We start from the raw sequence: 24,324 nt of genomic DNA on the forward strand, positions 1-24,324 counted from the left end.
TAGCCAAATGCTCTTCACCAAATTTTATTTTTTTTATTTTAAAATGGTATAATAATTCTTATCTCATAGAGTGACTATGGATTAAACTGGAGAATATTCTCAATTCCCTCCTATAAAATGGAGATGATAATAATACCTAACTCATAAAGCTAATGTGAGAATTAAATGAGTTAAAAATATATAAAGTGTGTAGGATGGTACCTGGTAAACCATATTATACAAATATTTGCTATTATTACCATTTTATTTATTTATTTTTGGCTGCGTTGGGTCTTCATTGCTGCGTGCAGGCTTTCTCTAGTTGCGGCGAGCAGGGGCTACTCTTCGTTGCACTGCGCAGGCTTCTCACTGTGGTGGCTTCTCTTGTTGCAGAGCACAGGCTCTAGGCGTGGAGGCTTCGGTAGTTGTGGCATGTGGGCTCAGTAGTTGTGGCTCATGGGCTCTAGAGCACAGGCTCAGTAGTTGTGGAGCACAGGCTTCGTTGCTCCACGGCATGTGGGATCTTCCCGGACCAGGGCTTGAACCCACGTCCCCTGCACTGGCAGGCAGATTCTTAACCACTGTGCCACCAGGGAAGTCCCACTATTTCTATTAATAGGGCCTCAGAGTAGTTATTTCTAAAAATGAGGTTCCAATACATGATCTCTATTGTTTAACCAAGTTCTAAACTTTCATGCACTAGAATTCAAAACCACCACAGACTCCCTAGAATTACTTCAAAATTAGAAATGCAAATCATAAAGGCCCTCCTCCGTGGATTCTCTATTGATGACCTGCCCTCAAAAGAACAAGGCTAAACTGCTGAATTTAATCATGCTTTTTAAACTTATATTATCATAGCCTTCTAGTTTTCAGTCAGAGTCTAGTTCCATTCTTTGGCACTTGTCCCATGTACACATCTTGGAAAGTTACACATTAGAGATCCTGTATGCCAAGTGATATGACAGAGCATAGACAGCATTACCTCATTCTCTTAGGACAGAGGCAAAAATATAGATGACAAAAGGCAAGAATATTAATATACAGATATCAGAAAAATAAAATTTAGAAGCACATTTATAGAACTTAGCCTATTACATTCAGAAATATCAAGACTCACCAAGGTTCATCAGTAGGTTCCCAACAGACGAGACATACACTACAAGTAAAACACATGGCTCTATCATCTCCAGATGAGGCAGGCTGCAAATTTATAAAGAAGACAGAAAAGGTTTATCAATATTAAAATTGCTTAATAAAAACTCTTCTAAATAAGTTCATAATTTTAGGTAAAATTCCATATTGAGGAAAAGAAAATTAGCCTATACTATTAGGCCTCAACAATATACTTTTAATCCCCAAATGTTTATAAATTTGCTGCCTTATTTGAAAAATTATGTTTCATCAGCAAATGACCACTAAATCAAATATGGAGACACACACATCCTCAATCTCTGATCTAGCATCTTCTAATTGTATTACTAAAGTATTTTAAATATAGTTAAGTATATGAAAGGAAATTGTCTAACAGGTTTATTATTAAAAACTGAATTCTATACTACTACATAGGAAAGGGCAAGTAAAAAGGAAAAGCAAACTAGTGAACGTAATTAAGGTAACATTCTTTAAGTAAGACACGTATGACAAAATGACATTTATATATATATAAAATCTAAATCTGAACTGAAATATACCTCTAAAAACTAATATTAATATTTTTGAATACTTACTCTACTTAGCACTTAGTATGTCTACAGGTGTAAGTATATTTTTTAGAAGACTGAGAATAATCAGCACCTAATACAGGTAGAAGATTCTAGAAAACCTATGATTTGATCTTTGCAAAAATGGAATACAGGGACTTCCCTGGTGGTCCAGTGGTTAAGACTCCGTGCTTCCAATGCAGGGGGCATGGGTTCAATCCCTGGTAAGGGAACTAAGATCCCACAAGCCGCATGGTGCGGCCAAAAGGGAAAAAAAAAAAAAAAAGGAATACAATGAACAAGAGCTCAACAGAAAAAATATCAAGGTATCACCTAACAGACTGTTTTAGGAAATGACACCAAATAAGAAAAAGATAAATTATTAGGAAAAATAGTCCTTATTCAATCCTTAACTTAGGAAAACATATTCAGTGATTTTAATATTAGCCAGTCCCCAGATAAATCTATCTTTAACTGGAAATTTGACAAACTCTGAATAAAATCTTCAAATATATATGGTTTTCTGATTTAATCCTAGTTTAAGATACTTCAAGAACACTTCAGGATAACAAAGGAATAATCACTCTTAAGATTCTTTATGACAGTAACTTCAATGTATTCAAAGTTTAATTTAGTTCTAAAATTAAATATGCATGTTTTATGTAAACTGACATGTAATTATTAGATTTCTCAGCTTCTTTAGCAATGGCAAAACAGTGGTAGGCCAGTCTACATTATTCAGCTGAAGTTTCCTTTAACTGGTTTATTATGCCTATCTAAACTCATTTTTCTTAACTTCCTCTACTTTAGCTCCACAGAGCTTTCTATAATGTCCCATTCTCATGTCTTATTGTCACACTCATCCTTAGCTGTACACCCTCCTCTTTTCCTACATAAAACCATGACTATTTTCCCTGATTAATTCTTTCTCTTTCTAAATAATTTCTTAATCAATTCTTCAATACATATGTATTCAAGTCACACTGTACTACCCACAATGCTGCTTCCATAGTTATCTAATATATGGGTAATTTTTAACCCCAATAAAATTAAAATTTCAAGAGTAACTGCAATGTATTGCTGTTATTGCATTACCCTAACATGTACTACTCTGTTATGAATACGTAAGTCAAAACTGAAAATAAACACACACCCAGAGAGAACACTTCTCAAGACACAAATCTGGAGAATACTGCCTGCTTGTTGATTAACTGTATACATAAACATATTATGTATATCATACTTATATATAATCTGAAATAAAATAGTTATAAAGCATTCTCAGTTATTCGTTACTTTTTTTCTTTTAATGTTTTCCCCTTTCATACACAGTATGTGACATAGGAAACAGCCAGTCAGTATTAAGATCAAAGGTGTAAGAACAAAACTCACATTACATACATACACACAAGCACAGAGCCTGGGTGCATAAAATAGTATAATGACTGAAAAAGTATTAAAATGTTGACAGTTTTACTAAAGGCTACAAAGTCATACTGCAAAGAAATTTTTGACAGCCTTATTTACCTGATGATAAAATCCAGCTTGAGCCATGGGATCTGGCTGTGCCCATCTATAGCCTACATGAGGCCATGAGGTAAACGTCTCCCGTCTGTTAGCTTCACTATACATCAATGATCTAAAAGTAAACAAACTTTATGTAACCGAAGTTAGGCATCAAATTACAGTGACACTACTATCTACCACTGAAGAAAAAAGTTTACTGGATTATCAACACAAACTGGGAATGTCTAATTACCAATTCAAATTTGTATTTTAAATTAAAAATGATCAGTTTTAGGAACTTCCCTTGAACAGAGCAGGGTAAAAAGAAACATGATAAGATAGCTACAACTGATAAACAATTCCCGGGGAGATTAAATTAACCAATGTTGCATAATTAGCAATCAGAGAGCAGAAAATCTGAAAATGTAGAGGCAGAGAACCCTACACTTTCATCATGTGACAATTTTTGCAAAAATGGATAAAACTACAACCAAAGGAATGGTAGTTTTATCTCAACCATATTGAGAAAGTATATTCTAGTTTAATTTTTTTTTTTTTAAGTAGAAAGCAATTTATATGTTCTTTCTCCAGAGAAATCCTTTTCCAGGAAACTTGTACTCTCCAGGGAATTGTCAAAAAAAAAGAAATCTTCACATATGTTTTCATTAAAATACATTAGCTCACTAAGAGTGAAACTGTAACAATACTAGAGTATCTTTTTAAAGGAGACTACCAAAATTAGAAAAAGTCCAAACAGCTTCAAATAAGAAAGGACTGATAAGCAGAGCTTCCTCTTCCTAACACAGAAGGGCAACTGATTTTTAAAAAGAGAGAGAAAGTGGTAAAGGTCATCACAAAGAGACCAGAAAAATACTTTTCTTTAAATTCTTCCCTTAAATTAGTACATGGTTTCCTATAATCTTGCTAGAGAGCTTTAGGTTTAACTCATAGTTGTGTTCTGATTTGAAAAAAAAGAAAAACAGGCACTTTGCTGGTGGTGCAGTGGTTAAGAATCTACCTGCCAATGCAGGGGACACAGGTTCAATCCCTGGTCCGGGAAGATCCCACATATCGTGGAGAAACTAAGCCCATGCGCCACAACTATTGGGCCTGCACTCTAGAGCCCACGAGCCACAACTACTGAGCCTGTGCACCCCAACTACTGAAGCCCACGCACCCTAGAGCCCGTGCACAGCAACTACGGAGCCCATGCGCCGCAACTACTGAAGCCCACGCACTCTAGGGCCTGTGTGCCACAACTACTGAGCCCGCGTGCTACTGAAGCCCACAAACCTAGAGCCTGTGCACTGCAAAAAGAGAAACCACCACAATGAGAAGCCCATGCAACGAAGAGTAGTCCCCGCTCACTGCAACTAGAGAAAGCCCTCACGCAGCAACAAAGATCCAACACAGCCAAAAGTAAATAAAATTTAAAAAAAATAAAAATTAAAAAAAAAATTGTTGAGTTAGAAAAGTTTTATCATCTACAGGCTATAGATGTCTTCAAAGATCTGTGTCAGTCTCAAAACAGAAACCTATCCATTTAGTTATATTACCAAACAAAACAGCAATAGCATCCAGCAGACCCTTACTCAAACCTCCAACAGAGTTCATCAAGGTTTTCATAAGGTTCCTAGATTCATATTTAATGAAATAAACACCACAGGCTATATCAAAATTAATACTTTGAGACATTTTAACACCTCCAGAAACACTGAAAATCCCATCAAATGAATGCATTTTCTAAAATAAACCATTTATGACAGCTTGCACTGAGTTCTTCAGATACTCTCCTACTGATTGCAAAGAAAATAGCTCTGAAATTATAATCTCAAGATAGGCATGGCTCTCAGATAGGAAACATTTATTCTAAATACATACTTTTCCTTTTTCTCCCCCTCTCCGGACATATTCCAAAGAACATTTTAATGATAGCCACAGCACATATCATCTGACAGTTATTAAAAATGAAAGTCTCCACATTTTGCCCAAAAGTTAGAGATAGCAATATTACTATGGAATACAAAAATTCTTCCCAAATGTTAACAACCAAGAGAAGTTATTTACATAATAATAAAATCACTTAACAAAAAAAGGGCAATTGATTAAGCAGTTTCAGTTTACAAAAGGATAAACTAATAAATATCGCAAACTAATATAAGAGCTATACAGGAGTTCCCTGGCTGCCCGGTGGTTGAGACTCCATGCTTTTGCTGCCGGAGGCCCGGATTCAATCCCTGGTCAGAGAACTGGGATCCCACAAGCCGCACAGTGCAGCTGGCGGGAGGGCGGGGGAGGCGGGAGCAATACTTAAGATAACAGAAGTTAAAGGTTAACTCATTCAGTAATATTTTTGCTACATCAGCATGTACTCTTTATAAATGTACCTCAGAAAACAGCATAGGCAGTTACAATTCACATTCAATGAAGAAGTGAAAATGTAAAATGCTACACGGAAAGGGAAATGTGAACTTATCAAAACTGCTAAATTTAATATTTCAGTAAAGCATTTCTAAACTTCAGTACTGACAAATTTTATTTCAAAAACAAATCATTTAAGTTTTTCAATGAATGCATTACTGACTTTTTAGCTAGTTTTATACAAAGCAGAACTCCAATAAATCTCTAGTGAAGAAAATAATGATTGAGGTATGGTTTTTTATAATACTGTTTAAATCCAGGGCAGGCAGCATAAAAATCTTAATTCAAAATTGCCCTAGAAAAACAAAAACAGGGCTTCCCTGGTGGCACAGTGGTTGAGAGTCCGCCTGCCGATGCAGGGGACACGGGCTCGTGCCCCTGTCTGGGAAGATCCCACATGCCGCGGAAACTGCTTTTTTTTTTTTCTCTTGCAGTACGCGGGCCTCTCACTGTTGTGCCCTCTCCCGTTGCGGAGCACAGGCTCCGGACGCGCAGGCTCAGCGGCCATGGCTCACGGGCCCAGCTGCTCCGCGGCATGTGGGATCTTCCCGGACCGGGGCACGAACCCGTGTCCCCTACATCGGCAGGCGGACTCTCAACCACTGCACAACCAGGGAAGCCCATCCCTAACTGCTTTTTTAACTCTGCTCATTTTTTAAGTAGGAAATAATATATGGCTCTTTTATTCAGATTCTGGCAGAGTCTTTTAACTTACCAAAATTTATGCCAAAGGTCACAAAATTTCATCAAGGCAAAATAATTCATATATATTGAATAATTATAATATTTTTAAGTTGACTCAAATATTTACTAAGCAAGTACAAAGATGGAATTTTAAAAACATAGTTTCATAATCCCTTTAAATACTTTCCAGGCACCAAAAGAAATTGTTTAACAAGTCAAGGAGTAGTTTACTTCACTTCAGTATTTTAAGAGAAATAAAAATCTGAGTGGTTTTCAAAAATATTTTGAAATTTTTTAAATCATAATCAAATTTTACAGTTATTCTTTGTTAATCAAAAAACTTATCAATTCAATCTCACTGTCACATCTTTTTATAAGCAAGGTCATACCTGTCCACAGAACGACCTGGCCCCACTCCAAGTTCTGGACGTGCACTAGGTAAGAGGTAAGACAATCTGTCCATCACTGAGGACGCCACAGGTAAGGCAGCAATATTTTGATTTATTTTCTTAAGTTCATTCACAATGGCACTGGCAATGGACTTCAACACATGATGAGGAAGATGAAATGTAACTGTGGCCCACTGAAAGAAAACAGGAGTGTAAGCAAAGGAAAACATACTCAATAGTTTTCACCAAAACCATGATTTATACATTATAAGATAAAGAACTATTTACAGTCTCAAGTGAGTTTACTCCATTAATTTATCATTTAAAGTAAGAACCTGCAACCACATAAAAAATGAAACTAACCATCTTGAAAAAGAAAGTTTAGAACCAAATGGTAGCACATCTTCTTACATATCTCATCCACAATTAAGGAGAACTAAAATCATCTGTAGTGAGAAGCTGCTGCATAGCACAAGGAGATCAGCTCAATGTTTTCTGATGACCTAGAGGGGTGGGATAGGGAGGGTGGGAGGGAACTCAAGAGGGAGGGGATATGGGGATATGTGTATACATACAGCTGATTCACTTTGTTGTACAGCAGAAACTAACACAACATTGTAAAGCAATTATACTCCAATAAAGATGTAAAAATAAAGTAAAATTTTAAATAAATAAAATCATCTGTCATTTTTCACATTCCTCCAGCACATACACAATGTTAAGCATAGACTAGGCACTTAAGTATCTCCACTCATAAATATATAGCTGTACAATTCATCGCTACTGGGTTATACGAAGATTTACTTCAGATGTTGTATTTTTTGTTGTCAGCATAATTCAGCAAAGTATCTAAAGCATAGACCTTATTGTCACACAGACTTGGATTCTAAGCTCAGCTTCTCCATCAACCATGAGACCCTAGTCAAATTAACTTCAATTTCCTGCTTCTGCGAAATGGGAAAAAACAAATACCTATTCACATAATGTTTTTACAAGAATTCAAGTGAGGATTGGTACAGTGTCTAACAGAGTAAGCCTTCAATAAATGTTAACTACAATTATTTAATATTAAAATAATTACTTAAGAAGTTAGACTGAAAAAAATGCTAAGTATTAATCTCCAAGAGAAATAAGTCTATAAAGTAATTTCATCTTTATATCCTGTTCCTGCTTGCCTATGAATGGTTTCCATTCTGTCTAATACACTCTAGGCAGCCTACTAAATTACTACTAATCTATATTACTGGAAAAACTTGTGGCCAGAAACATGACTTCCATTACCTAAGAAACAGAGAGAGAAGCTCTTACTTTGTTTCTAGACCTAATCTGCTCATAGACCCAGAGCCTCTTGGTTGAAAGGGAGGCCAAATCCCCTTGAGAAAGGATCCTACAACAATGCCCCAACTCTACACTGTAAATCATACTCCAAGCCTTCCCCAAAGGCACCTGTGGACATTCACTGTAGTCACTGTGCACTAGGGAAGAGAAAATATTGTGATCTTTCAGGCATCACAAGATAGTAACACTGAACTGACCTAAAACATCACTGTGGTCCACTAGTGAAAGTGGGGACATGATGGTGAAGTGATTGATGGAATTTTGGCCCAAAGCTGTCTCAATGAGCTCTGTGGATCCCCAGACCTACCTTGTAGCTATTTCTCTACTTCCCAAATGTACAACTGGAAGAGAAATAGAATAGGCAACTAGAAAAATTCCTACACTGTTTCTCTGATCCTCTTGGAGTACTACTAAAGTAAGAAAGGCCAAGTGGAAGCCCCTAGAACTTTCATTTTTTCTACAAAGCTACTAAACAAAAGCAATGCCACATCCTGAGGAAATTTCTGAGATTAATGTCACTATACTAGACCTGAAAGATACAGGGGTAATCAAATTATCTCATCTCCATTTAACTGACCTATTTGGCCCAAGCAAACGTAAATGGATCTTGAAGAATGACTGTGGACTGTAAAATCAGGTGATGACTTCAACTGTAGCTACTGTTCCAGATGAGATATTTTTACTGAAGCAAATCAACAAATCCCTTGATATTTTTTGTAGGCAGCTACAATTCTGTCAAATACTTTTTTGTCTATACTAATTTTTAGGGCCATCCAAAAGTAGACTGCTTCTATCTGGCAGAAACAATAAATCTGCACAGTCTTACCCTAGGACTCATGCTCTTTACCATAATCTAGTCTGTAGAGATCCCGATCAGCCTAACATCCTGCAGATCACCACCTTGGTCTACTACATTAGTAACATCACACTAACTGGTCCAGATGAGGGGGAAGTAGCAAGGAACTTAAATGCCTTAGTAAGACACATGTAAGCCAGAGAGAATCAATAATCCCCAGAAAAACTCAGGGTCCTAAAATCTCTTTGAAGTTTCTAAAGGTCCAGTAGCCTGGGCATGTCAGGATATTTCCTCCAAGGTGAAAGATAAGTTACTATAACTTGTAAAGGCAAACAATGAAAAGAGGCACAATGCTCGGTGGGCCTAAGTGGATTTTGGACCCCAGCGTTCAGCATATTTGAGTATGCTGCTCTAACTCAATTACCAAATAATACATAAGGCACAAGAAGCTCTGTAGCATGTCCAGGCTGAATTGCAAGATGCTCTACCACTTGTAACTTGCGAGCATATTCAATGACACTAGAAGTGTCTGCCGCAAGTAAAGATCCTATCAGGAGTCTCTGGGACAATCACGTAGCAGAACGCTAGGGCAAAGCCATGCCCGCTCCTGTAAATAACTCTTCTCCTTTTGAGAAACAGCTCCTGGCTTCTTAGTAGTCCCTGACAGAAATACCTACCCATGAGACAAATGTCTATGCAATCAGAGTTGTTCACCACAAACTAGGTGCTATCTGACACACCAAACCATAATACTGGGTATGAGGGCTAGCCTTCATTAAGTGGTTTATAAGAAATCAGTCTTGAGAAATCCACAAGGCAATTCAATTTTGGACCAGTTGAATAATCGAGTAGCTCACATTTCCACAATATCTACTCTTTATGACTCCTTTCTCATTCCACATTGATGGCTTCAGAGGGAACTCCTTATGATGAGATAACTGAGGAAGAAAACCTTTAGCTGTGACATACAGATGGTTCTGCACATTATGTTGGTACCATCCCTAAGTGGATGGCTGCAGCATCACAGTCCCAATCAGGACAGTGATGAAGGTGAAATCTTCTCAGTGGTCAGAACTTCAACCAGTTCATTTGGCTGTTCTCTGTCTGGACTGAGAGTTGGCCAGAAGTAAAGGTCCTCAATGATTAATGAACAGTAGGTAATGTTTTGGCTAGATGTTCAGGAATTCCAAAGGATCAGGATTGGAAGACTGTTAACAAGGAAGTCAACGGTTAAAGTCTTTGGAAGGACCTCTCAAAAATAAACAGAGTGTGAAAATATTTGTGAAATACGTGAATGCTCATCAAAAGGCATCCACTCTAGAGGAAATGGGCAAATTATACACACTATACGAATGTCACTCACCCTCTGGCCATAGCCACTCCAGTGCTTGCTCAATGGACCTGTATGCAAAGTGCCATGGCAACGGAGACAGAGGGTATGTACAGACCCAACATTAACTTCCTCTCAACAGGACTGAGCAGGCTAACGGCAGGTTAACCTGCCAGTGGCAAATACCAAAGCTGAGGCACCAATATGACACCATTTTCCAGAAGAAACAGCCAACTATCTGATTGCAGGTTGATTATATTGGATTCCTTCAGTCACAGGCTGGGTAGCAATTTGTCTTCACTGTAATAGACACGTGTTCTGGATGTGCATTTGTATGTTCTGCCCACAATGCTCTGCCATATTATACCACTACTGTGGACTAACAGAAGGGCTTACGTACCAACAAAGTATTCCATACAACTTTGCTTTTTGCTTCTGACCAAGAAAGCACTTCAAAGGAAAAAAACAAAAAAGGCAGCAACGGGCGCTTGCCCATGAGACTGACTGGTCTTACCAGGGTATCATACAGAAGGAGCTGACCTGACAGAAAGGTGTGATGCCTTACCAAAGACTCATCTTCAGTACTAACTGAGAGAGACATCTGAAAGTCTGGAGTTCTACCTTACAGGATTATGTGTATGCTTTCAATCGGCAAAAAACACATGACACAGCTTCTCCTAGCAGGGTTGCTATTATACGTAATAATGCATTCACAGACTTTTTTTTTTTTAAGCTTTAGGCTCTAGAGGTCTTGTGTCAAGGAAGGAACGTTCCACCAAGGGTACAATGGTTCCATTGAATTAGGTATTGATACTGCTACCCAGCAATTTTGGGTTCCTCTTGTCACTGAATCATCAGGCAAAGAAGGTGGTTATTCTACTGGTTGGTATGATGAAAACTGACAAACACAGGGAAATTGGATTGATGCTAAATAACAGGAGCAAGGAGAACTTAATTACAATCCAGGAGATTCTCTAGGGTGCCTCTAAGCTCTTCCACATCTAATAGTAACAGTGAAAGGACAATTACAACTTAACACAGTACCACAGAAGATTTGGATCCTGCAAGAGTGAAGCCTTGAGTCACCTGACCATGTAAAGACACCTGACCAGTTGAGGTGCTGGCTGAGGACAAAGGGAATACGGAATAGGTAGGAGAAGAAAGAGGCTGTAAATATCAAATATATCCTCTTGATATTACAGACCATTATAGAACTGAGGGATACAGCAACTATATATATTTTCTTCCCTTATTACATAAATGATAGATGGATATATATTTAGATAGATACAGACACAGAGAGATACATGATTTTACGTAAGAATTTTTGTTGTAGTTAATTTAGTCTTTAGGTAGCACGGTTCTGTTACCTAAACGCTTGAAACTATAAATTTTAGGAGTAGTTAGTATCACCTAGGGATGGATAAAATATCTGTTGGAACTTTGTGTCTGTTCTGGGGACGGGGAGAGAATATCTTCATTTGTAAAAAGGAACAGTACGTCTTGTTAAGTAAAAGCGTAATATTTTTGTTGTATGAAAGTTCAAACACATATAGATGGTATGTATGGAGATGCAGAGTGGCCAAAGGAGTGGCATGTGCCAGTTATTAAACTACTGTCTCTCGGGTCCAAACCTACCCTTTTCTTTCTTCTCCATCATGTTTGGGCTGGGATTCTGTAAACTATTATTTCTTCTTTGCCAACCAGTTTCCTGGCTGTTAAGTTCTGACACAAGGAACACAGGATGGAACCTGGAAAGCGTGATGCGTGGAGAAAGACCTGCTCCTGCTATTACTCGTCATTACCATCAGTATTGTTTTAGCGAAGGACCTGGTGGCAGCACTTGATTCTTCTGGTCTTTAGAGGTTTTTTGTTCTGTTTTCTTAGCATTCCCAGGACCAGTTTCACAGAGCCCCCTCAGAGACACTAACATTAGCCTAGTAGCATCTGTCTTCAGAAATCTGAGGCTCAGTTCATCAAGTTCCAATCTCCAAGCTCCTGAGGTACCTACTGGATAACAGCTCCTCCTCAGAAGTCTGAGACCCAGACCCATGGGGCCTATTCTCTAAGTTTTTAAGTATCTAGGTTCTAAAAATCCTAACCTCTTGTTCCTTCAGACTGAGGTGAGTGCTGATTCCCATAGTTACCATCTGTGTATTACCTCAGGGTTTCCTTTTTGCTTTTTCAGTTCTCATACACATATTACGTCAATTCCTTACAATAAATTCTCTCTGTTGAAATACACAGTATGATTTCTGTTTTACTAAATACAAATGTCCCATCAATGGAATAAGGGTTCATAAAATCATGGTAAATCTATAAAAATAAACTTCAATGTAAATATTAGGAAGAATACAGATAATCTATGAGGACTGATACGAAAAGATACTCAAGATACATCCTTCAATGAAAAAAAGCATGGTATATGCTATAATCTGAATGTTTGTGTCCCCCCAAAATTCACCTGTTGAAATTCTAACCCCCAAAGGGGAGGGTTATTAGTAAGTAGGGCGTTTGGGAGGTACTTAAGTCATGAGGGTGGAGTCCTCTTTATAAAAGAGGTTCCAGAGAGATCCCTTGCCTTTTCCACCATGTAAGGACACAGTGAGAAGGTACCAGCTATGACCCAGGAAGAAGGACTTCACCAGAAGAAATATCACTCAGTCGGTGGTATTCCGTTATAGCAGCCCAAACAGACTAAGACAGTACATCACAATATTTTAGTATAATTTCAACTGTACTCGAGAAAAAAAGATATTTATAGATGCAAAAGTTATTTTTAGGAAAATAGCTTTTACCTTATACCTTTTATACCTTCAGTATAAAAATTGTATATGTACTACATTTACAACTTAGGAAAGATGTTAAAAGAAAAACACAGAAAAATTAATGAAATATATCCAAGGATTTAATTCAAAGCACCATCTCCCACATACATCCTTAGTCATCAGTGTGGGGAGGACAGAGAAAGGCAAAAGTATAGAGGTGTTCTTTCTATTACAACCCCAAACAAAGTAATTTTTTTTTAACTTCTTACCTTAGCAACTTTGTGGTTTGCTGCAGTCTCATGAGATGTATTTTTCAAACCATCTTTGAGCTGCGTGATGAACAAATCATAACCCTCCGTACTAGAAATATCTACCTTTTCTAAACATGCAGATAAGAGCTGTTGTGCCTAAATAAAAGAGATGATCACAAAAAATTAACCACAACCAAAAATGTTAAATTCAGATTCTTATACAAATATTTTAATTCTGATAGGTACTATACTAAAGCTTCCTACTTTTACGTTTTTTAAACAAACTTAGTTAAATCAAATAATGACTTGAAGGGCTGTTACAAAATTAAATGAGATAAAGCAACGTATTCAGTGTAGTACCACATAGTAAAGTTTTAGTACATAAAAGCTTTTATAAACCAAAGCAAGATAGAAAAAACTGGCTAAGCTGAAACCATGAACAAAAGTAAAAGAGATAAAAATGTAAAGACATAAATGTAAAGTCCTCCAATGAGCTTTAAATACTCAAACTATGCAAAACCATAAGAGGGGTCACTCACTCAGTCAGCAGGTAATAAAAAAAAGCCCTTTGCATTGTTACCCACATATCCAATATGAACTACGTTAACAGAAATATTTGGGCAATATATGGAAAAGAACACATCCACACTAATCCAACCAAACCCAGGACCCCATTCTTTAGGCAAGACAGTAACAAACTAGTGTGATGCAGGAAAGGATGCCTGGGATGGTGGAAGGACTACAAACAATATTACATGAACAAGAGAGCTGTAATTATTTATGTAGAAAGAAAGAAAACCAGCAACAGATATTATGAGCTGGCAAGGTGGAGGAGGTGGCAGAAGCTGGCTAAATATCTAGCATTTAGGTCAGAGTAGTAGGAAAAATATTGACTTGACGGTCCATTTCATATAAATGTTCAACTATTTTATTGTAATTCTGTAGTTCCTTTTAAAACCCAACAGTTTGATACCATCCTTCACTGTAGGCTACGATGTATATCCTTTATTAAGATATCACATGGTCTAAGTTCCTTAAAGTAGGAGAGGAAAAAATGTTCAGTACAAGTAGAACTAATTAATTCTCTGTCCAAAGATTTTAGACATGCCCCCAGATCCAGATATTCTGATGACAAAAAGATGGCTACTCTGTTTTCAGAACTCAAACCTTTAGCAACATGCTTTCAATATTAACATATACTAGATGACTGTGATATGACACTAAATATGAAATCTAAGTAGATATACATTGGTACTTTTTTTTACAAAAAGCCTTCCAAAGAGGGAATGAAACATTTAAACTGCACTTAAAATTCACACATTAACACTTCTCATGTCCTAAAAATGGGAAATATGCTATATTGATTTTTATCAATCATATCAGTCTGCCAAATGCAAAACATTTAATAATCAACAACTTGGGATGAAGACAAATAATATCTCACTTTATTAGTGTGTACAGCATTATAATCTTTTATATTCTGAGATGATTTAAAATCTGATAAATTGGAAAAATGTACTTTCAAATTACATGATATGAACATCAACTCACACAAAAGGATTTAAGTTAGGGTAGACTTACAAATTAAGTAATGAATATGTAACACAGAAAAATACATATAGCTAAAATTTTAAACTGGAATTGTTAAGAAACATGATACATAGCAAAGATTACTGGTTGTCCATTACTATTTATTCCTTCTTTTTTTAATATTAAAGAAAAAAGAACCACCTCAGCTTAATGTGGCCATGTGACTGAATTCTAGCCAATGGAGTAAATATGAAAAGGGCATATATGAAAGAGTTTGTAAAAGAGAACAAGAAAAATGATGGAGGGGAAGAGAGGGAAGGAGAGGATGAGGGAAGTAGGTGAAAGGAAAAGGAGAGAAAGAGGGTGGGTAATACTAGTGTGCTCCCCTGGCCTTTTGCCCATCTCTTCCTTAAGACAGAAGTAATGAGACTTGAAGCAGCTGTCTTGGACTCAGGAAATGGAAGCTAAGTGTTGAGGTAAACAAAGCTGTCCCTATAACTTAGCCCAGTACTGTTACTGGAAAGAAACTATCCTGTTTAAGCCACTGTATTCTGGGGCCTCTGTTACAGTGGTATAACCTGTACAGTTCATACTTCTTTGTTTTTATAGGGATACATATATAATATTCTCAAAGGACAACCTAATTTCATTTAACAGCTAGTAAGTCTGAAACTACATTAAGTAGAAAAGCATATTGATACTTATTTCAACTTACCTCTGTGACAGGTAATTCAAGCTGAACCACATCATCCTGCTTTGAAACTGGAGTTTGCAGAGCAGTGTCTAACAACAAGATTCCATTAAGGTCCTTTCTACACCCTACTGCATAATCATCCACAAAAATAACTTTATCCACAGCAGAAATATACTGACATTTCACCTGTCCACCTGGTTTAGCTGTTAAAAGAACAAAAATTCAACACTTAAGATTTTAAGGCCAATAGTTCATTTAAAATAAATGTTTACATGGCAACTAAATATAATAATCTTTGACTGAAAAAAATGCTCTAAAGGACATTAGAACTGATAAATTGGAATATGTACTGTAGCTTAAAGTAACAATATGAAATTATCAGAACTTGAAAACTATATTGCTGTTATAAGAGAATATCATTATTCCTAGAAATACACATGGAAATAGTAAAGGGTAAAGGAACATGATATACGCAACCTATTCACAAGAGAGCAAAAGTAATATGTATGTATGTGTGAGGGGATGATACGAAAATGTGGTAAAATATTTAAAATTAAAATTAGTGAAACTGGGGGTTTCCCTGGTGTCACAGTGGTTAAGAATCTGCCTGCCAATGCAGGGCACACGGGTTGGAGCCCTGGTCGGGGAAGATCCCACATGCCGCGGGGCAACTAAGCCCGTGCACCACAACTACTGAGCCTGTGCTCTAGAGCCCGCGAGCCACAACTACAGAAGCCCGTGTGCCTATAGCCTGTTCTCCGCAACAAGAGAAGCCACCGCAATGAGAAACCCGTGCACCGCAATGAAGAGTAGCCCCCACTCGCGCAACTAGAGAAAGCCGGCAGGCAGCAACGAAGACCCAACGTGGCCAAAAATAAATTTAAAAAAATAAAATATATAAATTTAAAAAAATTAGTGGAACTGGGTAAAAGCTGTAGAGAAGTTCTTTGTACTACACTACTTCAAAATAAAGTGTTTGGAAAAAATTTTTAAATATTCAATACTGTACAACATTGTAAATCAACTATACTTCAATTAAAATAAATACTCAATATTTTCTTTACATCTTTTTTCCAAAAGTCATTAAGCATAAAGTCAATGTGGACAGTTTCTAGGTAACTACCTCAAAAGTTCTTTAGGGCTTTTATATCTGAGATAAAATTATAGAGAATGGTTATAACCTAAGCTAAGAGAACTAGTAAAGTCTCTAGTTCAACTACCACTGAAAAAACAGTCAACTATCACTGACAATCAATGTCCCCTGAAGTTTCCGCTAAATCAATTTCAGAAGAGTATTTTAACAGAAATAAAATTTCTCAGAATAAATTAGAGTAGAATTTCAAGAAGTATTACAAAAGACAGTAAAACATAGAAGCTTTAAATACCAAAAAATATTGGAAAAGATAACATCAATTTCTACATTTTAATTTACAAGAGATTTATAAGGAGACTAATGTTAAGTATTCTCCCATGAATACAGAGTCTCTGTAAAAAAGACTTGAAAGAATGATCAACTATGAAATTTTATTGCACTAATGAAGAAACTTCTCTGGGAGCAAGCAATCCTGCCGCCAGTATACCTTATTCTAAACCCCCACCACGACGCTACAGAACATTCCTGATAGTAGTACAATTATTGCCTAGTGATACAAAAGCAGAAAAGAGGAGATAAATCAGGGTCCTACTCATCAACCTATAGGACAACTATAAAACATGTTATAATCAATTAATATTAGGATTGGCTTTCTTAATCCCAGATTATTACAGCTCTCTCAAGCTCGTGGAGATATTATGTAACTGATTAGGAGCTAATTCATTATCTACATAAAACCAAGAAAAATTCATGGAATTTCTATAGCTCATTCCCAGATCTTTTGGTTTGAAATATATGTTAGCATATAGGAAAATAATCTCTGTAATACAATAAAACAGGAATATTTACCTAGCTTCTGATCTCTAGGTAAAATCACAAGAAATCATACACATTATAGGAACTGAGAGTAAAATTATGTGAGAACTTGTAAAGATAGTTTCAAAACTCATTAACTATAATTTTTTAAAATAGACTATCCTTCTTTACAGCAGTTTTAGGTTCACAGCAAAACTGAGCAGAAGGCAGAGATTTCCCATATGTGCCATGCCCCCCACACATAACTATAAAATTTTTAAAACCAAAACTACGAATTCTGTTTTATTGTTTTAGGGATAGGTAATTAGGTAAGGAACTGTAAAAACCATTATTTTGTGAACACTTTCCCAGAGAGGTATAAAATGTGAGAATCTACGCAAAGCTTTTCAACTGGGTTTCCATGCAACCCTAGAATTCCATATAATGTCACTAGAAATTCCTCAATAGATCTTGACAAAAAAAAGTCAACACTTTTTTGGAACTTCTTATACTATACAATATTAGCCCTCAAAGTAATGCACAGTGACCAAGCAGCCTTATTGGCAACTTCTTCAGAGGTCTTCCAGGCCCACAGAGCAGCATGTAATAGAACCGTGTTTATTCAGATGAGTCCATTCCCGATTTTTTGATCTAAGTTACAGAAGGCCATTTGTAAGCAGTGACTTGCTGTACTACACACCAGAAAGACAGTAAACTTATTATCAGCCATACTACCCCAAAGGCTCTTTGAGTTCGTGTGACCTCATCTTCACTAATTACATTAGCAAAGACCCTATTTCTAAATAAGGTCACAATCTGAGGTCCCATGTGCACATGAATTATACAAGCCACCACACAAATTCTTTCTCTGAATCTTTTACTCAGCCTGAGAACTTTATTTTGAGAAAAAGAGCTTTGCTAATGTAGGCTGATAGTATGCTCAAGATTTAATTTACATCTGGCCCTAAACAAGTTTTAGATTTCTGTGAAGAAAAGATATCCTGCAATGAACAAAGAATATTTTATGGAACTTTTCACCTTCTAACACGTTTGGGCATGTCTTTTCTTACTTAATAAGAAATAAGACCAAAGACACAAATTCTCTAACTTGGGATAAAAATGAAATCCATGTGTGCTTAAGCCTGACCCAAAACTGAGTATTTGTACAGCAAAAAAACAAGCACAGGTTTCACAATGAGAGGTAACAATAGACATTTATTTTTAGTTATAAGAATAACAATTTTAAGTGCATAAAGGTTCATAAAAGAGATGAAACCAAGAAACCTATGTTCGAGCCAGGATGTGTCACTCAGTAAGAAAACATCTTTTCAAAGGTTTGTATGAAATTGTCTCTTAAGTTATACATTTATTCATATTGCTTTGTTCCATGGTTTTAGTAGTATTACTATGCAACACTGTTGATAAATTTTAATGCTGCAAATAACATTAACAAAAAACTTACAGGACTTCTCTGGTGGTGCAGTGGTTAAGAATCCACCTGCCAATGCAGGGAACATGGGTTCGAGCCCTGGTTCGGGAAGATCCCACATGCCGTGGAGGAACTAAGCCCATGCGCCACAACTACTGAGCCCACGTGCCACAACTACTGAAGCCCACAAGCCTAGAGCCCATGCTCCACAACAAGAGAAGCCACCACAATGAGAAGCCCGCGCACCACAACAAAGAGTAGCCCCTACTCGCCCCAACTAGAGAAAGCCTGCATGCAGCAACAAAGACCCAATTCAGCCAAAAATAAATAAATAAATTTATAAAAAATAAAAAACTTATAACCTGTACTTAAACTAAACCTCCCAAGTTTACCTTTAAAAAACTTAAGTCCCATTTTGGCATAAGTTAGTTATTTAATAGAAATTTATTTTGTTTGCCTTATGAGTTTAAAATGTCTGAAAATAAATTTCTCAAAGAAAGATAAGTCATGCTTAACTAATGTTTAAATTTTCAAGAAAAGTTGGCTAAAAAGTCATTTTTGGTTTTTAAATACAGGGGAAAAACTTTTACACCTACCCTCTACGACATGTTACACCTTGTTAGAATTTTCTATAGAAGATACTTGTAAAATGACTTTGAACCCTACATGGATAAAGTTTAAAAAGAAATTCAAGCAGAAAATTTTAATAGAAGAAACACTCAAATTTCCTCCAACTATACCAGAGATCAACAAGCTTCTTATAAAAAGGTCAGATAGTAACTATTTAAGGCCTCACAATACATATGGTCTTTGTCACAATTACTCAACTCTGCCACTGTAGTGCAAAAGCAACATGTAAATAAACGGGTATGTATGTGTTCCAGTAGCATTTTATTTGCAAAATCAGGAAACAGGTTGAGAGCTACCGAGGTGGCAGGCCATAGTTTGCAGACTCCTGACTGACACTACTGACTTGCATTAGTACAGATTTTCTTTTGGGGCAGGGGAAATTTCACAAAAATAGTAGGTTAAAATTCACAGCCAGACACAATAAGCTGCTGAAACCTAACATAGAAAAATCTTGAAAGCAACCAGAGGATATGTTACGTACAAGCAAGTAATAATTACAATAAAAGCACATTTATCATTAAAAACCATGGGGTTTGTTAGGAATTGAACCATTTTTAAAATACTGAAAAAAGAAATTCTATATTCAACAAAATATCCATCAGGAATGAAGGTGAAATAAAGACATGCTCAGATGAGGGAACACTAAAGAGAAATTCTGCCAGCAAACCTGCTCAAAAAGAATCACAAAAGGAAGTTCATCAAAGAGAAGGGAAACTATTCAGAAATAAACTTAGAGTATCAAGAATGAGGGAAGAGGGCTTCCCTGGTGGCACAGTGGTTGAGAATCTGCCTGCCAATGCAGGGAACACGGGTTCGAGCCCTGGTCTGGGAAGATCCCATATACCGCGGAGCAACTAGGCCCGTGAGCCACAACTACTGAGCCTGCGCGTCTGGAGCCTGTGCTCCACAACAAGAGAGGCCGCGATAGTGAGAGGCCCGTGCACCGCGATGAAGAGTGGCCCCCGCTTGCCACAACTAGAGAAAGCCCTCGCACAGAAACGAAGACCCAACACAGCCAAAAATAAAATAAAATAAATAACTAAATAAATATTTTAAAAAAAAAGAATGAGGGAAGAGCAACAGAAATGGTAAATATCTGGGTAAATGTAAGTGATGATTCTTCACCTCAGTTCTTTAAAATATATTTGACAACTGAAAGCAAAAATTACTACAATGCCTGGGGGTCTTCAATGTCACATATATGTAATAAATAAGTCAACCATAACTTAAAAGAGAGAAGGGTACAATAGGGCGGTATGGTTTCTATATGCCACTTAAAGTGGTAAAATAGGGCTTCCCTGGTGGCGCAGTGGTTAAGAATCCGCCTGCCAATGCAGGGGACATAGGTTTGAGCCCTGGTTCGGGAAGATCCCTCATGTCGTGAAGCAACTAAGCCTGTGCACCACAATTACTGAGTCTGTGCTCTACAGCCCGAGAGCCACAACTACTGAGCCCTCGTGCCACAACTACTGAAGCCCATGTGCCTACAGCCCATGCTCCACAATAAGGGAATCCACCACAATGAGAAACCCATGCACTGCAATGAAGAGTAGCCCCTGCTCGCTGCAACTAAAGAAAGCCCACGCAACAACGAAGACCCAACGCAGCCATGAGTAAATAAAGTTCCCTAAATAAATAAATAAATAAAGTGGTAAAATACTGACTCTAAATAGACTGAGAAAAGTATGTATATTGCAATCCTTCAAGTAACTACAAAAGCACATACAAATAATTAGGCAAAAGCAATAGATAAGTTTAAAAAAAAATCAAGCCAAAAAAAGCAGAAAGAAAAAATAAAGGAAAAAAGAGGAAACAAATAATCAACTGGAGTATCTAAATCAAAATATCAACAACTACATTAAACATAAATGGCCTAAGTATGCCAATGAAAAGATAAACTGAATTTAAACACACACACACAAGCCAATTCTATGATGTCTACAAGACACTTTTACCATTCTAAAAGGGGTAAAAGGATGGAAAAAAGATGTATCATGCAAATGTTATCATAGAAAGATGGAATAGTTATATTTAGATCAGCCAATGATCATAACAAAGAAAATCACCAGGAATAAATGAGGACATTACATGATAAAAGGGTCAGTTCATGAAGAACAAAAAGCAATCCTAAATATATATACACATAGGAGAACTTCAAAATATTCAGCAAAAATTAACAGAACTGAAGGGAGAAATAGGCATCCATAATTACAGTGGAAGACTTCAACTTTCAGTAGTTAACAGAACTAGTAGATAGAAAACAGTACCATCAAAAAAAAAAAAAAAAAAACAGTACCATCAACCCATGACATTTTTAAAATATTCCATCTATCAACAGTAGAATGCACATTCATTTCAGGTGCACACTGAATATTAATCAAAACATATCATATCCTGGATCATAAAACAGACCTTAATATACAAGAAGTGAAGTTAAAAGTATGTTCTCTGAGAGCCCAGAAATAAACCCATACACCTCCGGGTCAATTAATCTTCAACAAAGGATGTAAGAATGTACAATGGGAAAAAGACAGTCTCTTCAGCAAGTGGTATTGGGAAAGTTGGATGGCCACATGTAAATCAATGAAGTTAGAACACACCCTCACACCACACACAAAAATAAACTCAAAATGGCTTAAAGACAAATATAAGACATGACACCATAAAACTCCTAGAAAAGATCATAGGGAAAACATTCTCTGAAATAAATCATACCAATGTTTTCTTAGGTCAGTCTCCCAAGGCAACAGAAAGAAAATAAAAGTGAAAATAAACAAACGGGACCTAATCAAACTTATAGGCTTTTGCACAGCAAAGGAAACCATAAACAAAACAAAAAGACAACCTATGAACTAGGAGAAAATATTAGCAAATGATGTGACAAACAAGGGCTTCATCTCCAAAATATACAAGTAGCTCATACAACCCAATCGAAAAATGGGCAGAAGACCTTAATAGACATTTCTCCAAAGAAGAAATACAGATGGCCAATAAGCACATAAAAAGATGCTCAACATCACTAATTATTAGAGAAATGCAAATCAAAACTACAATGAGGTACCACCTCACACTGGTCATAATGGCCATCATTTAAAAGTCTACAAATAACAAATGCTAGAGAGGGTGTGGAGAAAAGGGAACCCTCCTACACTGTTGGTGGGAATGTAAGTTGGTGCAGCCACTAGGGAAAACAGTATGGAGGTTCCTCAAAAGACTAAAAACATAATTACCATATGATTCAGCAATCCTACTCCTGGACATATATCCAGACAAAAATTATTCAAAAAGATACATGCACCCCTATGTTCACAGCAGCACTATTCACAATAGCCAAAACATGAAAACAACCTAAATGTCCAGCAAAAGATGAATAGATATAGAAGATGTGGTACATATATACAATCAAATACTACTCAGCAAATAAAAAGAACAAAATAATGTCATTTGCAGCAACAGGGATGCAACTAGAGATTATCATACTAAGTGAAGTAAGTCAGAAAGAGAAAGACAAAATACCATATGATATCACTTATATGTGAAATCTAAAATATGACACAAATGAACCTAGGTACAAAACAGAAACAGACTCACGGACACAGAAAACAGACTTGTGGTTGCCAAGGGGGAGGGGATTGGGGGAGGGATGGGGTCAGCAGATGTTAGCTATTGTATACAGAATGGATAAATAACAAGGTCCTACTGTACAGCATGGGAAACTATATTCAATATCCTATGATAAACCATAATGGAAAAGAATATTTAAAAAAAGAATGTATATATGTATAACTGAATCACTTCGGTGTACAGCAGAAATTAACACAATGTTGTAAAACAACTATACTTCAATAAAACAAACAAATAAACAAACAAAAGGTACGTTCTCTGACCATAATGGATTTAAGTAGAAATCAGTAACAGAAATATAATGGGAAACCTCTAAATACTTGTAAATTAAACAACATACTTCTAAATAATCTTTAGGTTGATGAAGAAGTCTAAACATTTTTAAAAGAATGAAAATGAGGGAGTTCAGTTCCCCATGGTCTAGTGGTTGGGATTCGGCGCTTTCACTGCCGTGGCCTGGGTTCAATCCCTGTTGGGGAACTGATATCCCACAAGCTGCAGCACAGCCAAAAAAAAAAAAAAAAAAAAAAAAGAATGAAAATGAAAATATAATATCAAAACGTCATATGAAGCTAAAACAGGGACTTCCCTGGTGGTCCAGTGGTTAAGAATCCGTCTTCCAATGCAGGGGACGTGGGTTCAATCCCTGGTCGGGGAACTAAGATCCCACATGCCACAGGGCAACTAAGCCCTCATGCCACAACTACTGAGCATGCAGGCCACAACTAGAGAGCCTGCGTGCCACAACTAGAGAGAAGCCCATGCACCACAAGGAGGAGCTCACATGCTGCAACTGAGACCCGATACAGCCAAAAATTAAATAAATAAATAAATAATTTTTAAAAACAAAAAGAAGCTAAAACAGTGATTAGAGTAAAATTTATAGGAATTGAACGCTTATACTGGGGTGGGGAAGAAGGCCTTAAAATCAATAACCTAAGCTTCCTACTTAAGAAAACCAGAAAAAGAGCAAAACAAGCAAAAGAAACAATAAAGATAATAGCAGAAATCAGTGGAAGTGAAAATAGAAAAACAACACATAAAATCAATATAAGCAAAAACGAGTTCTTTGAAAAGATCAATGAAATTTATAAAGCTGTAGCAAGACTGGCAAAGAAAAAAAAAGAAGACATAAATTACCAATAATATCAGGAATGAAAGAGGAGCTAGACGACAGATTCTGTAGACATCGAAAGATAAATAATACTATGAACATCTCTATGCACATAAATTTGACAACTTAGGTCATCAAAATAAATAAATTTGACACTACAAATGTTAAGAAGATAACTGAGGAATAATACGGGTAGATCTATACACATAAATTTTGAAACATTAGTGAGATTCCTTAAAAACCACAAACT

The 24,324-nt window shown here is 36.7% G+C and overlaps 1 protein-coding gene across 1 annotated transcript in view; it reads right to left on the reverse strand.

The window, feature by feature from the left end:
• Window positions 1-24,324, reverse strand: part of BIRC6 (baculoviral IAP repeat containing 6) — a 268,208-nt gene that overhangs the window by 224,961 nt on the left and 18,923 nt on the right. Inside the window, 5 exon segments of the mRNA XM_029231389.1 lie at window positions 1,100-1,182; window positions 3,210-3,321; window positions 6,683-6,876; window positions 13,184-13,321; window positions 15,411-15,592. Of these exon segments, the coding sequence (XP_029087222.1) occupies window positions 1,100-1,182; window positions 3,210-3,321; window positions 6,683-6,876; window positions 13,184-13,321; window positions 15,411-15,592 (709 nt within the window).

Source organism: Monodon monoceros, unplaced genomic scaffold, assembly GCF_005190385.1.
Source record: "Monodon monoceros isolate NGI ecotype Baffin Bay Population unplaced genomic scaffold, NGI_Narwhal_1 Super_Scaffold_19, whole genome shotgun sequence".
Taxonomy (NCBI): Eukaryota; Metazoa; Chordata; class Mammalia; order Artiodactyla; family Monodontidae; genus Monodon; species Monodon monoceros.